The following is a 15,628-nucleotide window of genomic DNA, read 5'->3' as shown; positions in this document are numbered from 1 at the left end:
TTTTTCATTTACGTGCCAAAGTTCATTCAAGCGAGGAAGATGCTATTATACCCGTATTATATATACCTAACAATTCATTTCGGAAGAAGTGACAATTTATTAGGAATAGTAGGTTATCAAAGCGTAATTCGGTAAATGTTACCGGGTTTTTTGTTTTGTTTTACAATTATGATAGTCGAGTAGTAATGTGGAAAAAGTAAATTAGATTTGATTTTAACAGGGATAGATTTAATTTTCGAAGTAGGAATGGAGAAGAGAGTAATCTGGGCGCGCGTCAAAAAAAAAAATTCAGCAGAAGGTCTAGGGCGCTGAAAACGACAGTATCTTGGAATTTTAATTCGATTTAATTACTGCCAATTTTGTTATCACCTTTTTCTAAACTAGAATGATATACTTCTAACCTTTAAGCGTTTTATTTCATGACGTCTTTGTCTGGCGTCATAATGGAAAAGGTTATCGTTTTTGAAACGGGTTTTGATGATTTCGCTTTGATCTTAATTGTCTTTCCTTGAGAAAAACGGGTATTAAACTTTGTCGGATTATGTTAAGCACCTTTTCGTCGTTGCTCGAGAAGAAAAAGAAACAAGTTTGAACCATTTCTAGGTCATCCATTGAGAGTTAATGGTGAAATCATTTTAAACAGTTGATAGTTTTATCCTCCCAAAAGGTGAAAGGTAGCTCAAGGGATTTTTAAGAGGCAATTTTGAAGTATTTCCCCGTCGAAGGAAATCGACATTGAGGGAAATTTAGTTATTCGGGATTATTTTTAGTCTGTAATATAATGGGATATTTTTTGACATGAATTTATGAGTGGTAATCATGAATGAGTTACTCTAGGGGGTAACCCAATGTGTATAAATAGTTTCCACTAAAGAGACTACAGAAAATTTCTCACCCCTTTAAACTTCAATGCAGTGAGTCAAGTTGGTCAAGTACTGATTCAAACTGAACTGCTAGTCTTTATCTCTGCAATCGCTTGACTCACCAACGGCCTGGCAACAACCCTTTTTAGTGTAAACTATGTATAATAATTTTTTTGTGAGTTTGATGAAAAGTTACACACTCTTTCCGTTTTAAATTGACTGCTAGCAAGACATAGGTGCAATCATGGTGCAATGTAATGCGGTTTAAGGGAAGGTTTAGTTCTCACTCCAGTCAGTGCAATTACTTAACGGAAAACGGCATTAAAAATTTGCCTAGTCAGTCATTAAATTAGGTGTACAGATATTTTTAATTACCAAAAAAGTTTGGTTTGATTTGCCTGATGTGGTGTGAATTGAATTCACGCGATATCGTCAGTTAAAAATCATTAAAAACGTGAAAACTGTAGTCCTAGACGAGCTAGGAATACCACTGACACGGTGACCCATTTTGTTGAGCGCGCTTGAGGAAGAAGGAGCTCCGTTTAATTCAACGGAAAAGACTTAGAAAAACGTGGAGAAATCAATTTACATTTTAATAAATGAACGAAAGGAAATCAAAGACAACAAAACACAATGGGGCCTCTCTCTCTCGCTCTCTACCTCTCGTCTTCGAAGTTGTTTTAAGATATTTTTAGCTCGAGTCTAATCAAAGAACGAGATTCATCGCGTGAGACCCAATTTTATAAGATTGGAATTAAGGACACGGATGATTTGAAGAATAAGAAAAAAAGAACTTGTATAATGTTCGCAATTCCCTTGTTTGATGTTTATCGTCATTATTTATGTCATATATATAGGCATAGGTGAAAGTCATGAATGAAAAATAGCCCGTTTCTATAGAGGCCTAGAACTTTATTTTTAGCTTATAGTTTTAATATTTTGAGGTCGAGATTTGTCTGAGTGATATTAGTACATTTCTGATTATGTTTCGTGATGGTTTTAAACAGAAATCGTAGATAAATATCTAATTTAGCTTGATTTGTCGGTTTTTATCAGATATAAAAAATATTCGGACTGGTGTGTGTGTTTGTTATAAGGGGAAGAAACAATTCACGTTACTTAGGATATGGAGGTGCTAAGGTTCTAAAGCCATCCTTGGATAGTTCTGAAGCTCAAACTGCAGTGGTCATCTTTAGTGATAGCAAAGCGGGCTCTTTATCAGTGTTAGAACAACATTTAGTCTCGTCGCAAAGTATTCGAGGATGGTACCAGAATCTAAAGCTATGTCCACGTGTTCTTTGTAACGTTAATGAATGTTTGACAAAAGCTATAAAAGAATAGATATTACTAATTTAATTATAATAGTACAAAGAGGTGGTTACTTGGTGCATGGTAACGGGATTAGAATTTGTTTTGCATCGTTTAAGTGTTAATTTCAATTAGGGCTAAAAGCAACGTCGGAACTAAAAAACCATGGTTGAACCGGAGAGTTTGGGTTCCTCCCATGACCGTTTATCGAAACGGTCATCTTTAGAGGAGCTCTTATTCTACAAAGGACAACCGTCCTTGTTCTACCCAGCCCGATTGAAGAAGTCAAACGAAGATGACTTTGACTACTTTGAAGGACGACGTTTAATGCTGCGTGGGGCATTTTTCCCCGCCAAACTGGTCAAAACCTTCTCAATGGCGCAATGTCTTTGTGGTTCGCTGCTGATCATTTTCGGCATCGTGTCCATCTTTGTAGACGCCTCATTGTCGTATCTAGGCGGAGGAATTTGGGGCGGAGCCCTAATCCTGACCACCGGGGTCATCGGGATACTTGCCAGCCGTCGACCTTCTAAATCAGTACGGATCGTGGCGTTTCTTATCTTTAGTCTCTTCGGTATCGCGACTTGCGGTTTGGTGATTGTTTTGTGCGCTACCGGTGTCGCTAGTGACGTCAACGCACCCGATTCCTTCTACGTTGACGATAAGGGTCAACCCGTCCTCTTCCTGGGTCAATTCTCAACCCTGGCTTCGGCCATCGCTTGCAACGGCGCTCTGTTAGTCTTGGCAATCGTTAGTTGCTTAATTTCCTTGGGTTCTTGCGTCCTGAGTGCTCGGGAAGCGTGTCAGTGTTACGGGTCAAGTTCGGACTCCAGTTTCGGACCTTACGCGGCGCGACGGGATCGATTACTTAACTGGTTAGGACAGCAAGCGGTCTTGAACTCTTTGCCACCTCATGGTCCCCAAACTCCACCAAGACGTCCCCCTTGGATCGAACAACAAAAATGTTACAATCAAAGGGTGAAAAGCCCCAACCGACCAGAAAGACCGAGTTGTAAGTCGCGTTTGGCGCATTTGGGACCTCCTCAAACGACCACCACGGAATCGTCGGATAGCTGTGAAAGTTCCCCAGCTACAAGACCAAGGAACGAGTATAACCTTGCGGGAAGCAGTGCCCAACCCGAACAACCACCCAGTCCGCAAGTCGAAGTTAAAGCCGAGTACTTAGCCGTGGATAGGAAAATGGCCGAGGATTATATCGAAAAGTTATTAGTTGACGAAAAGAGGTTTGTCGATAACATGAGAGCCTGTCGCGAGATTGAAGAAGCTCAACGTAATTCATTGGTGGAAGAAACCATTATCGGACCCCGGGATTAGTATTAGAGGTCAAAGGTAAAGCCTAGCTCCTCTCGCGAAACAAGTTACTACTACTACTCCTTTTGATATTTGGTAAATTAATTAATTAAGTATAATGGCCGATTTGTGTTGACGCGAATTTGCAATTTCATGTTTATTTGTATAAGAAAACTGATTTATTTTGGTATGTTTACCTTTTTTTATTTTTCATTTGTGGAAATGTATTAAATATATTTTCAAGTAAATTAATTTCCCAAACTATTTATTTAACAACCGGTAAAAACAACTTGACCGTAATGATAACGTGAATTAATATGAACAAATGAAACGATGGTTTTTGATATTATTTTGGGCTGGATAACAATGGTATTGTTTCATTATTTTTCGCGGCTGCAATATCCTTAGTTTCTCTCTTATTTAATTTAGCAATTAATTCATCTGTCTCAGTCTTGTACGAAGCCAATTCCCCGCCATTGGAATCTGGCGGTGCACTTGGGGCGGTAACTTCCTGATTGGCTAATACGGCTTTGACAACTTCAGGCACTGTTCTTTTCGGTTTGAAAAAGAAGTAAAAGATTGTCGTGATGAGCTGCAAAGAAAAAGAATAATATTTTTGTACGAAACTTTCTTCTCAATTAATTGAGAACACGAGTTTAATTAGATGGAAATAATTCTATCTTGGCGGATGTTATAAAGCGGTTAAAATCAATCGACTCATATAATTACGAAGGCGTGGAAATCAACGTCGTGGGAGCTTTTTTTTTTTAGAAAACAGACCGGAACAGATATACCTATACTAATTTCTAATTTTGTTTCCTTCTAATAAAAAAATAATATTTTTTTTTTTTTTGAATCGGATCCTACTTTAGAATCTGGGATTATTATCAAAGTTTTATATTATTTTCAAACGAGGGAATTATTGAAGCGAAACCGTTGCGTCTATTAAAGGAATTTTAAGTAATTTTATATCATTAGAAATTTTATAGAGCGCGTTTTCCGATGTGTTAGAAAAAAATTGTTTTCTTACCACAAGTACTTCCATGAGCAATAAAATTTGGGTTCCGTTACTGTACCCAATTGTATCCAACATAACTCCGCCCACAGTTGGACCTATGAAAGCCCTATATAATAAAAATTGAGCCACTTTTAGTGCTGAGAAGTGTTTTTAAACTGAGAAAATATACCAAAAATCATTTAGGCCTAACTTGAAATATAACCAATTTAATATGATAGTTCGCGTTTCAAGAGATTCTTTCAATTACTATTCTCATATTCAAATTGGTATGTTTTCTCTTCATGGTTTAGTGAATTTTGTAGCTTTAACAATGAAATTATAGAGGTGACACGAGGAATTATTCTGCCAGAATGACTTCAATCAGAAGTATATAATACTTCTCTTCGACAGAAGTGTACCACAAAGCGGGGTAATTGTAACTTGTTGTCACTTCTATACTTTTGTTTGTTAGTAAATCTTTGTATTGTTTCTGTGTTTTTACCCTAATGAATTACAGGATGAAAATAAGGCGGAAACCATAGCGTGCGTTGTAATATCATTGGGAAAACCTCGTTCTCTGAAAATATAATAATGATAAACTTATATTTAATTGAATTAATCAGTTTTGATTAACTTACAATGAATCTCGCAATGCGTGGATGAAAGTGCAAACTACTTTAGCAGCCAAACCCAATCCGCCTATAACTAATGAGGTAATGACCAACCACAATTGGCTAAATAAATATTAAAGTTCAAATTATTGACGTCATCGAGTTAATTAGTTGCGAGAATTAACTTGTAAACTTACGTATCAAAGGGTAGGTAAGGTGCGGGTCCGATGAAGACCAAATTGACGCATTGCATAATATACCCTATTATGATCAATATTTCTAATCTTATCTGAAAAATTAGTTGGCAATGACGGGAATAAAATTATAGCGTTCAATATTCACGGGTATGCCCATATTAATTCATATTTGCACTAAAAACTTACCCCTTTATCGCATAACCATCCCCAAAACGACGAAGTTATGCCATAAATTGAACCAGTAATGATGAAAATGAAACCAATTAACGATGGTGATATATTGAACTTTGAAAAAAATAAAAAAATTAGAGTTAAATTTCACGCGCGCTAGTTGATGAAACTTTAAATAGATTAACTCTGTCTATGATAACTTCAATTTTATGAACTTGTTTTTGATATTATTAGGAATACATACAGCTAATTGGAATAATTGTGTATCCATTTTTTGTCAACGAATCTAGGCGGATTTTGTGGGACGACTAATCATTATGTATGACGAATTTTACCTTGCGAATAATTTACCTCGCTGCGCGTTGCCTGGCCTGGCGTTGCAACCAAATAAATCACAGATACATAGAAGTCTGAATTATGAGGCGTGACGCAAAGAACTCAAGCCCAGCCCACAAAACCCGCATAGAAATTAACATGAGGCAAAAATATTCCTATTAGTTGTATGCATTCTTGGTATTATTTACTTGTCTAATATGAGGTTCTAATGTGGCACTGTTGAACCCGATAAAGGTCAGTGAGGTCACCAAAGCGAGACCGTCTAGAATAACTCCAAAATCTGAAGCGTATTTTCTCAAATTACCAGACTTTTCTGGCGGTGGCTCTAGTTGAAAAAAAAATAAAAAAATAAAAATCAATCATCATTAACAGAAGTATATAATACTTCTCTTCGAGAGAAGTGTACCACAAAGCGGAGTAAGCGTAACGTCACTCTTCCCAACATCGAAACATTTAGAGCAAGGTTACTAAACCGAATCACATACACGATAAATAGTTCCCTCATCATTACTCTATTAGCGTTTAAATATTTGGCAAGACGCGCTTGCGCATTTTGTCCCACGTCAAGACGAGGTTTGTGGGATGATTGCTGGGGATTTAGTCCCAAACAATTATAGAATTCACCTTACGGTGCGATGCCCATTTGAAGTTTGATGAGCGGGAAAGCAAACTTAAAGGGTGAGCCTGGGAAGAATGACGTTACATAACTGAAGTATTAAGAGGATACAGAGTGTCATCCTTCTTCTATTATCCCCTTCTGTCATTAATTATTAGCAAAAGTGACATAATCCCAACAAGTATGACACTTTTCTCAAGGTGTCAACTTCTACGACTGAAAATTTTGAGAAATAGGAACCGTGCATCTCACTTTGCAAAAATCATGTTTTACTCGGAACTTACTGAAGTTAGTGTCATACTTAATATTGTTACTTTATTAATGGTATCAGGTATTTTGACATACTAGATTCAGGTATCACGAGACAGCATATCACGGCGCCCACTAACATTAAAACGCCCATAACTAAGAAAGGTAGAGTGAAACCTTGCGCCTTGAAGAAAAAAATAATAATAAAGAAAAAGTTATTTAAAAAATTTTAAAATTATCAGGTTATCTTAAGATGCTGTCGGCATATAAATATTAATTGTTATCTAAAAAAAGTATATTACTTCGTAAAGTACTCCTCCAATTGTGGGTCCCGCTATCAACCCTAAACCGAAACTGGTTTCCAAGGCTCCCTGTAAATGAAATTCGAAAGATATGATATGTTTAATGATTCAAGTGAATTAACAGTCACGAGGTTTGTTAATTTTCGCCCCATTTTATTTTATTTCTTTTTTAAAGTAAGGATTGTGGTAAGGATCTAAAAAACCACCAAAAATTCCTGATATAACCGAAAATATTATTGTTCTTGATAAAGCAATGAACCAGTTAATATGTATAATATGAAAACCCAGCTAACTTAAAAAAACTAAAACCTTCTCCTGGTGTCTATGATAGCAACCGTGAATTTTGATCAAATTCGATGCATGAAGATCCAACGTACAAACAAATCATTTTCCCAAATAATATTGTATGTATAAGATTCTTACGAATGTTTTAGCGACTCTGGAAGGGAATTCTCCAGCTACGATTGTGAAACTAGCTGTTATAACAGCGGCGCATCCTAAACCTTCCACTATTCGGACAGCGAAAGCCAATGCAATGAATGGCGTTCCATAAGGAGCTGAATTTAAAAACCTGGCAATGTATCACCAGAGTTAGCACATGGTATAATTATGATATTGCAGATATGGTTTACCCGAATACGATGCTGCAGGAGCCTGCAAGAAAGACTCCACTGATAACCATAAAACTTGGTGATACCCATTTCACCTATAGATATAAATAAATTAACAAATGAGTTATTTATTTTCGTATCTTTGAAGCTGACCACTTTGAATCTGTTTGTACATCTATTGCGTAATCATTTAGAGCCGCGTGTGATCAGCCCCTTGGCTTCGTACTCTCACGTGTTTATGTTTATAAATTATTTATTAATGGTTATAAGTAACAAAAACCGCAATTACCAATTTCCCATAAATGGGTGACGATATGATAATCACAAGTTCAAATACTCCAAAAACGAACCCGTAGATTGTAGCTGAAGCTCCTTTGAGGCCCGCCTATAAAAAATAGAACGAAATTTGCAATTGTTTACTATAAACCATTAAAGATAACCTTTACAACGTTTTCGTGTTGAAGTATCACATGCTTTTTAGATATAAAATCGTGATTTCTAGAAAACATTTCCAATTTATAATTCTAAAAGGTTATAACCTGCCAGAAATTGGTTATCTACCATTAAGTTTATATTTCTGAACGGGATCTATAGAGGACTAGTCTCTTCCCATGCTACATTTAAAGCGTCTCACCCCAACCTGTTATTAATGAGACACTACCGCCGTTAAATCCTTTACTTTAGTGTACTCTTAGTATGACACGCGAGATGTGATAAATAACATCTCTTCGTTTGCTGGCGAGGTTTTCGTAAGGTAATTTTTTCCCCAATAATGTAGAGCATGATTGCTGTAAGGTGTGGAAAACTACGGCATGATTCAGGTAAAAAACATAGGTTGGAGATAGCGGGAGAAAAATCCCACGATAAAAAGAGACGCCCTGAACTAATAATTCCATTCAAGAGAGTCAGGCCACCCCTCGTGCCAGGGAAGGAAAAATCTCTCCTATTTTTGACGCCCGATTTCTCTTAGGGGGCAGGAGACGTTTTCCCAAAGACCTAATGATGGACACTTAAAGAGGATTATTCGCTTATGATCCTACCAATATTTGAAAATCGGTTTAAACCGAGAGAGCCTTCACTCAACGTGAAAATGTCTACGTGAAATCAGCAAATCAAATCTTTAAAAGCAGAGATTACACTCAAAACGTTATCGATGTGCACGGAATACGAGAGTGATTTACCCCTATGTTTTTTGACAGATGTTATTAATGATCCTAGTTAAAATCTAATTTCGGTGCACGTGCTATAAGGGGGAAGGGAAATTAATAGATATGAAAATAAATTACTTTTTTCTTTGAAACACTATACCCTATATCAGATAAGAATTTAAGTGATGATAGATTTTGCCATGTCTCGTATATTGACTGACAAATTGATAGCGTAACTATATTTAGCTAACTATTATTTTGGTTATTAAATAAATTAAACGGTTGTCAGTTGAAACCGAGATCCATGTAAAAATACCACAGAACCAAATAGACAATTCCATTAATTCCATCAGAGAAACAAACACCGCATGGGTGTATTCGCCCTCTTGAGTTATTTCCCTGGCGTCAAGAAGTACCGCTAGAGGCAGTGCGAGTCGGCTAGCCTCCCTCGACCGCGTGTAGTGAACTCGGGCTCCGTCTGGTGTTGCCTCTTAGCGCGAGGGAAATAACCGTTGGTTTCTTTGCAAGTTATTAATGGAATGTTCTACATCTCTGAAGTTCCACGAGAGCACTTTGAAAGTATAGTTCAAAGACTGAGCTTTCGAGAGCGCAAAATGTAAATTGCCGAAAGTGAATTATCTCCAGTTGTTATTTAAAAAATATATATTTCGAGAGCCACTTGAACCTTTTTTTTCTGTTTGTTTGTCGTACATGAAACAAAGGTCAATTGTTTTTGACAACAAAAAAAAATTCTCAGTAAATTTAAAATTTTACACGATTAGACTGCAATAAACGAAACGTGATGGAAATTTTTAACGACCACGAAACAGGTCAAAAAGAAACCGTTCTAGTGCGTGGGATGATTTTGGTCAAACTAGACCCTCAGACGCCGCGAAATTACTTTGCCGGGCGGTTTAAGAGTGGTTCACATTTGTACTTTGGGTGGCAAGATCTTGCCATACTGGCTCATTGACTTATATTGCGTTCATGCAATGCAATTTTGCTGCAACAAATTGGGTTTACTAAATGCTATTTCAATCAAATTTTGCGCAGCAACCTGTGCATAGTTTTAAGTCTATAAAATTAATTGTGCACCGAAAGGATGATTCTAGTTACAGCATATACTGTATTTAGTCTGAACGTCGCACCTTCGATTACTTAATAAAGTTTTTGCGAGAACATATGGTCACACGTGTTCATGGATATAAATTTCATTGGTTAAATCCAATACTATTTATGGCAAAATCACTTTGAACAAAACAGTCTCAGGAAAAATAATTGAATTATGTCCCGAAACTCTGAAATAAAAAAAAAACGTCTTACCTCTTTGGGAAAAAACGGTGCTTGCAACGAAACGCACGCTGCCAAACAAAACTGGACGTAACACAATGATAGCAATAACATCCATTCCTTGGATCCGAATTTATCCTTGTTCGATTCATCAACTGAAAGTGACGCTTTCGCAAAACCGTCTTCAACTATCTTTGAGGATAAAATGGAGCCGTAACGTCCACTGCTACTGTCCAGTTTAATATCCTCGGAGTCCTCCGAGGGTAGCATCGTCCCCCTTACTCAACTCTCTTACAACTGAGCGGATAAAATCGAAGTTCAAAACGATCCGAAATTGGTAACCAAGAAATCCTAAACCGTCAGCTGATTCGTTTTAGTCAGATGTAAGGCTTCTTGGATTTATCTCCTATCGTCGAAATTTTCGTCGGCGGAATAATTTGGTTTCCGCCCCTTTTCTTTTAAAAATACTATTCCACAACCACTTATATTAAAGAAACTTGAAAGATAAAACTATGGTAAACAAGAACCCGGCAACTTAATTTAGGTATAATGATAACATTCCTGTTTAATAGAAGTTAATTAAAAAATAGATAAAATTAGATTTTTTTAGAGAATCGCGGTGTCGTAAAATTTCCTTTATACAGGGTGTTTCTAATAAGTCCGGCATAAATTAAAGGGAATGTTCTTTAGGTGCACGATTCTGAGTTGAAAATGTAACTTCTATCTCCATTTTGATTGCCCTAAGGGACACTGTTTTCAAGTTAAGATTGGATGAAGTAGTTTATAAATGACCCCTTACATTTAATTAAAAAATTGAAAGACAGTGAATGATTTCTAATTTAATTAAGGGGTCATTCCTAAAATACTCAAATCATAACTCGAAAGACGTTAGATATTGCTAGTCCACCAAAGTTCTTATTGTTTGAAGCCATGTCTAACGTCTTTGTTATATAATATATATTATGTAATAACTTATATAATATAATATATTATATAATAACTTATATATTATAATATATTATATAATAACTTATATATTATAATATATTATATAATAACTTATATATTATAATATATTATATAACAACTTATATATTATATATATTATAAAACAAAGACGTTATATATGGCTCCAAACAATAAGAACTTTGGTGGACTAGCAAATATCTTTGGATCCACATACCGGATGTTCCGTGTTAACACTGTATCAAGCAGACGATTCTGAGCGCCCCCTTTGAAAGGGTCAATTGTCACTACAATATTAAAGAAGATACCTACAATTAAGTTAACTGACGAGCTATTCCTTTGAAAGACCGAATTCTCTTCGAGCCGATGGACTAAACGTCTATGTTATCTGTTTGTATCGTGTAAGTATGAAACTGTTATTTTTCATGTTGACCTACCAGACACTGAAGGTAAGTAAAATTTTATCCTGTTTTATGGATAATGAAAGACCCCATTTTATTGCTGTTAGTTTTTATTTAATTATTTTTTTAAAATTTATCTTACATAATTGAAATACGCGGGGAGTCGGACACGAGCCGAAAAACCCCGACATTAAATTTTTAGCCGGTAAGACTAATTATACAGGGTGTTTCTGATAAGTCGGGCATAAATTGAGGGGATGTTTTTTGGGTGAAACGCCCTGTGTATTAGAAAGGATAAAATTACCCCAAAAAGTCTTGGTATTTAAGTTTGGAAATAATGAATTTATCCGCATTAATGCCATCATGTTAGACCCCTCGATTGATGTTGAGTCCTTCGTAGTTTTATTTTTTAAACAAAACGCTGACCTTTAACGTTATCTACCTACTTAATATTCACGGCGTAGGACTACCCCATGTAAAAATAGTTCGATGAAGTACCTCGTAAAGCCGGTATTCAGCGAGTCCCAATTAAGTGACAGTGCCGTCTTAACATGAGCAGCCAAATGAGCGCCGGTTTTTGTTATTATCAAGTTTTATCAGCTGAATAAATTTTCCCATGGTTCAAAATTTTACTAAATTTAATATGTTTTTACTCCCAAATATTGCTAACTATTCCAAATTATCTTGTTTATTGACACCTTTTCCACAATATTGTTATTTTAGTTTCTTCAACCCTATAAAGATGGGCACTTTTAGCCACTCGCGTCTCAACAGCATTGCGGGTCTACCGGTAATGGTGTCAGATACACCGGGCCCCACATTCATATACATCAATAAAAATCATGGGGTCCCTGGACAAGTGCCCATCCGGCTAAAGATACTGTTCTAAAAGCGAACCAGGGCCTGAAATAAGAAAAAATTCTTATAGGACATATATCAAGTGACGGTCCCTTTGACTGGAAAATGGTCCACTGTCGAAACTTAACAAAAAATTATTTGTCAAATGTTCAGTGACCCCCTTAGTTTTTGAAAAACTTTATGGGAAACTTTAAAATTTTATTGGACAATGTCCAGTGTCCTGTGCTTATTTCCGGCCCTGAAAGCGAAACTCATCTTCTGTGGTCACTTTTTTCGACCATACATTTGAATATTTGTTTATCTCTAAACTAGCTTCCCGTTACGGAAATACCCATACCACGATGACATTACATAAAAAGACCACGATTCGGTAAAAGCACCCCCTGTGTGGCATCGTGCAGCGGCACAGGCTTAAGGTTTAAATAAATCACGTGAAAACATTATCTTTTTTTTTCCTTCAGGAATTCGCCCATTTCAAACTTGTCTTTCGGGCATAATATCAAAGCGAATATTTGTTTTAACCTATAAAAGAGCTAAAGAAAAGCCAAGGTTAATTTTCTAAACCCACTCGGCCCCACAAGTCTCGTGATTTTCACCACGAAGACGTGAGATTGATGAACGTTGGAAAAATATACTAAAAATGCTTCGAACTTTACCAAGGAAGAAAGATAAGTGGCGTTCATTTGGTACTTTTTAGAGATAACGATTAATTAGAGTCAGAAATTATCAAATGCACTTTCCTAATTTGAACGGGGACATAGCGTCGTAGCCACGTCTTGAAAGGTGAACCGCTAAGTTGAAAAACGTTATCGATTTCATGAGGTTTTTTTTAATGAGTTCATAAATTCTTATCAGACTCATAACCACTAAATTAGCCCAAAGGTAAGGGAAAATATAACACACCAATTACATCGCGTTGAGCACCTTTCAATGGTTATCGCTTTGTTCACACAATTTGGATGGACACCTTTTTTGCTATCAGTTTTGTCAGTTAAAATACATTTCTGTTGGGCATGTTTTTTTTGTTCTGACCTTGACAGACAGACATGGGAGAAATATAGATCTTTAATTAACCGGTTTGTGAGGCCTCTGTATTTCTAAACTTTAAAACTTAAGATGAAGTAACTCCCACAATGATTTTATTTATAAATGATTGCTTATTTCCACTACGAGCTTCATCCTTCTTGATTTTAAATATTCTTCGTTCGTAAACTTGATTTTAACACTCACTCAACCTAGATGCCTCCCCTCTCTCAGCTTCAATACAGTATTGTCAGGCCCACTGTGATTTAACGTGGTCAAGTACTGAGTCAAACTAAACTGCTAGCCTTTCTCATTGAAATCTCTTGAGTCTTGACTCACCAATGACCTGGCAACACTGTGGGAATGGCAAAAACCATCTTCAGTGGAGAATTTGTATATGACCCCACCCCATCAAGTACCCCTTTCTAAACTGCAGCCTAATCACCCACATTTCATTCCTGCACGAGGTTCCTAAAAATGCTGCAGGCGGTAAGATTGACATCGGAAGTCATCAATGGCAAAATCCCTCGGAACTCAAGACTCGTAAATGTTTATGACCCTTAATCGAGTGACCACTATTCAGTCAAAGTGGAAAGTTTATGATGGATTAGTTCCCGGGATAGTTCTGAAACTTTGTCTCAAACTTAACCCTATGAATTCAACTCACGCGTGAAAGATTTTCAGTAGAAAATGTTCGGGAAAACATAAGAAAAAAAATATATCATTTGAATATTTATTTACTTCCTAAATCGTAAATTATCCATCATTAAATCTTGGATAAGGAATAAGCAAAGAGAAAAAGTCGTCTGAATGCAAAATCGTAACGATCTTTTTCGAAGGGAAAAGGCGGAATGAATCTCGGTTTATAGTTAAACGAATTTATTTCATTTGAATAAATTAGCCCAAACAGTTTTGTATCCCTTCGGTATAGCCCGAAGTCGCGTATTTTTGAGAATGTAAGTCTTTTGAACCTGTTATATTTTTTTATTGATCGGGGGAGAAATCTTTACGCGTTAAAATACTGCTAAGTAATTGATATGTGGACCATTTGACAAATCTACTATCTAAAGTTGATTGAAGAAAAAAGGTTTGTCAATAACATGGGAACCTTTCGTGAGGTAGAAGTTTTGATGAAAATTAACAACTAAACGATAACTTAAATTAATTTGAACAGTTGAAACGATGGGTTTGATATGTTTCTTTGTCTGGATAACAATGGTATTAGATTAAAAATTAAAAACCACGTTGATTGACACAAAAAAAAATAAAAATAAATACTGTGTCAATTAAGGTGGTTTTTCAAATTTTTAATCTATCAATATACATAACTTTCATGACTTTCACTTAACAATGGTTTTGTTTCATCATCACTCGCAGCAGTATCGTAATCGTTAGTTGCCCTTTTGTTGAATTTAGGCACTAATTTATCGGTTTCAGTTTTGTCAGTATGTGGTGATGCACTTTTGGTAACGTTCTGATTGGGCAATACGGGTTTGATAAGTTTTGCCGCTGTTCTTTTCGGTTTGCAAATATAATAAGCGACAGTCATGGTAAACTGCAAAGAAAAATAAAGTGTTTCAATATGAATCTATCAGGATTACTTATTCTAGGCATAAGGCCATTCTATAGGAACAAGTATATGCTAAATATTTAGTGAAATCGGTTGAAGCGTTATTCCATAAGAAGGGTTTTTACTTTTCGGGCCGCCATTTTAAAAGATGGCGGCATATCGCCTTATATACAGGGTGTTCCTGGCAAGTCTTTCCTAAATTAAGGGGGATGTTCTTTCGACAATTTTGAGTCGAAAATGTTCAATGACATTTTGCTGTCCGGGTCAATGTTTTCTAGCTATGATTTGAGTGTTTTAGGGATGACCCTTCATTGTCTTTCAGTTATTCTTAATTAAATTTAAAATACACCATCCAATCTTAACTCGAAAACCGTGGCCCGGACGGCAAAATGGAGATAGAACATTTTCAACTCGAAATCGCTCTAAAAACAAACCCCCTTTATTTTTCCGTGAATTTCAGTTTAATTTATTTCTGTGACGACGAAGAAATTTATCAATTTAAGCCTACCATTTTTTATTTTGTACCGTGGCTTTTTCTTCTGAATAATTCAAAAATAAGAGATTAATCGCGAAGGAGAGCGGGTTTTTATAAAAGTACCTCTAATAATAACGAGGGCGTGGAAACCACGGAGGAGCTTTGGTATTAGAGACCGGAACATTTTAGAATACACCTAGGCCTATATACTAACTCCTAATCTTGTATAATTCTTACATAATTCTATTAAAAAAATATTAATAATAAATTTTTTTTTAAAAAAAAACCTTTTACGTCCCCCCCCCTGTATTTTGGAAGGGGGACT

At 36.1% G+C, this 15,628-nt stretch overlaps 1 protein-coding gene across 1 annotated transcript; it reads right to left on the bottom strand.

The window, feature by feature from the left end:
- Positions 1-3,730: 3,730 nt before the first annotated feature.
- LOC149623742 (MFS-type transporter SLC18B1-like) lies at positions 3,731-10,496 on the bottom strand. The gene is made up of 13 exons (XM_089852952.1): positions 10,044-10,496; positions 7,862-7,957; positions 7,594-7,667; positions 7,385-7,532; positions 6,962-7,030; positions 6,756-6,843; positions 5,983-6,119; positions 5,474-5,572; positions 5,288-5,379; positions 5,118-5,213; positions 4,982-5,056; positions 4,513-4,606; positions 3,731-4,074 (listed from the first exon to the last, which is right to left on the bottom strand). The coding sequence occupies exons 1-13, from the start codon at positions 10,278-10,280 to the stop codon at positions 3,829-3,831; spliced, it is 1,551 nt and encodes a 516-aa protein (XP_089709078.1). The 5' UTR covers positions 10,281-10,496; the 3' UTR covers positions 3,731-3,828.
- Between the last annotated feature and the right edge of the window lie 5,132 nt (positions 10,497-15,628).

Source organism: Phalangium opilio, unplaced genomic scaffold (assembly GCF_054372755.1).
Source record: "Phalangium opilio isolate 3A_F unplaced genomic scaffold, DU_Popi_V2 ptg000113l_1, whole genome shotgun sequence".
In the NCBI taxonomy this organism is placed as follows: domain Eukaryota; kingdom Metazoa; phylum Arthropoda; class Arachnida; order Opiliones; family Phalangiidae; genus Phalangium; species Phalangium opilio.
This window is presented reverse-complemented; position numbering and strand designations above follow the sequence as displayed.

Bases quoted from the DNA above. Each gene is read 5' to 3' on its own strand.
- LOC149623742 (XM_089852952.1), bottom strand. From the start codon at position 10,280: ATGCTACCCTCGGAGGACTCCGAGGATATTAAACTGGACAGTAGCAGT. The intron at 5,573-5,982 runs GTAAATAATACC...TTTTTTTCAAAG, and splicing joins TAGAACCTCATATTAGACAA to TTCAATATATCACCATCGTT. The intron at 4,607-4,981 runs GTAAAAACACAG...TTTATTATATAG, and splicing joins TCATCCTGTAATTCATTAGG to GGCTTTCATAGGTCCAACTG.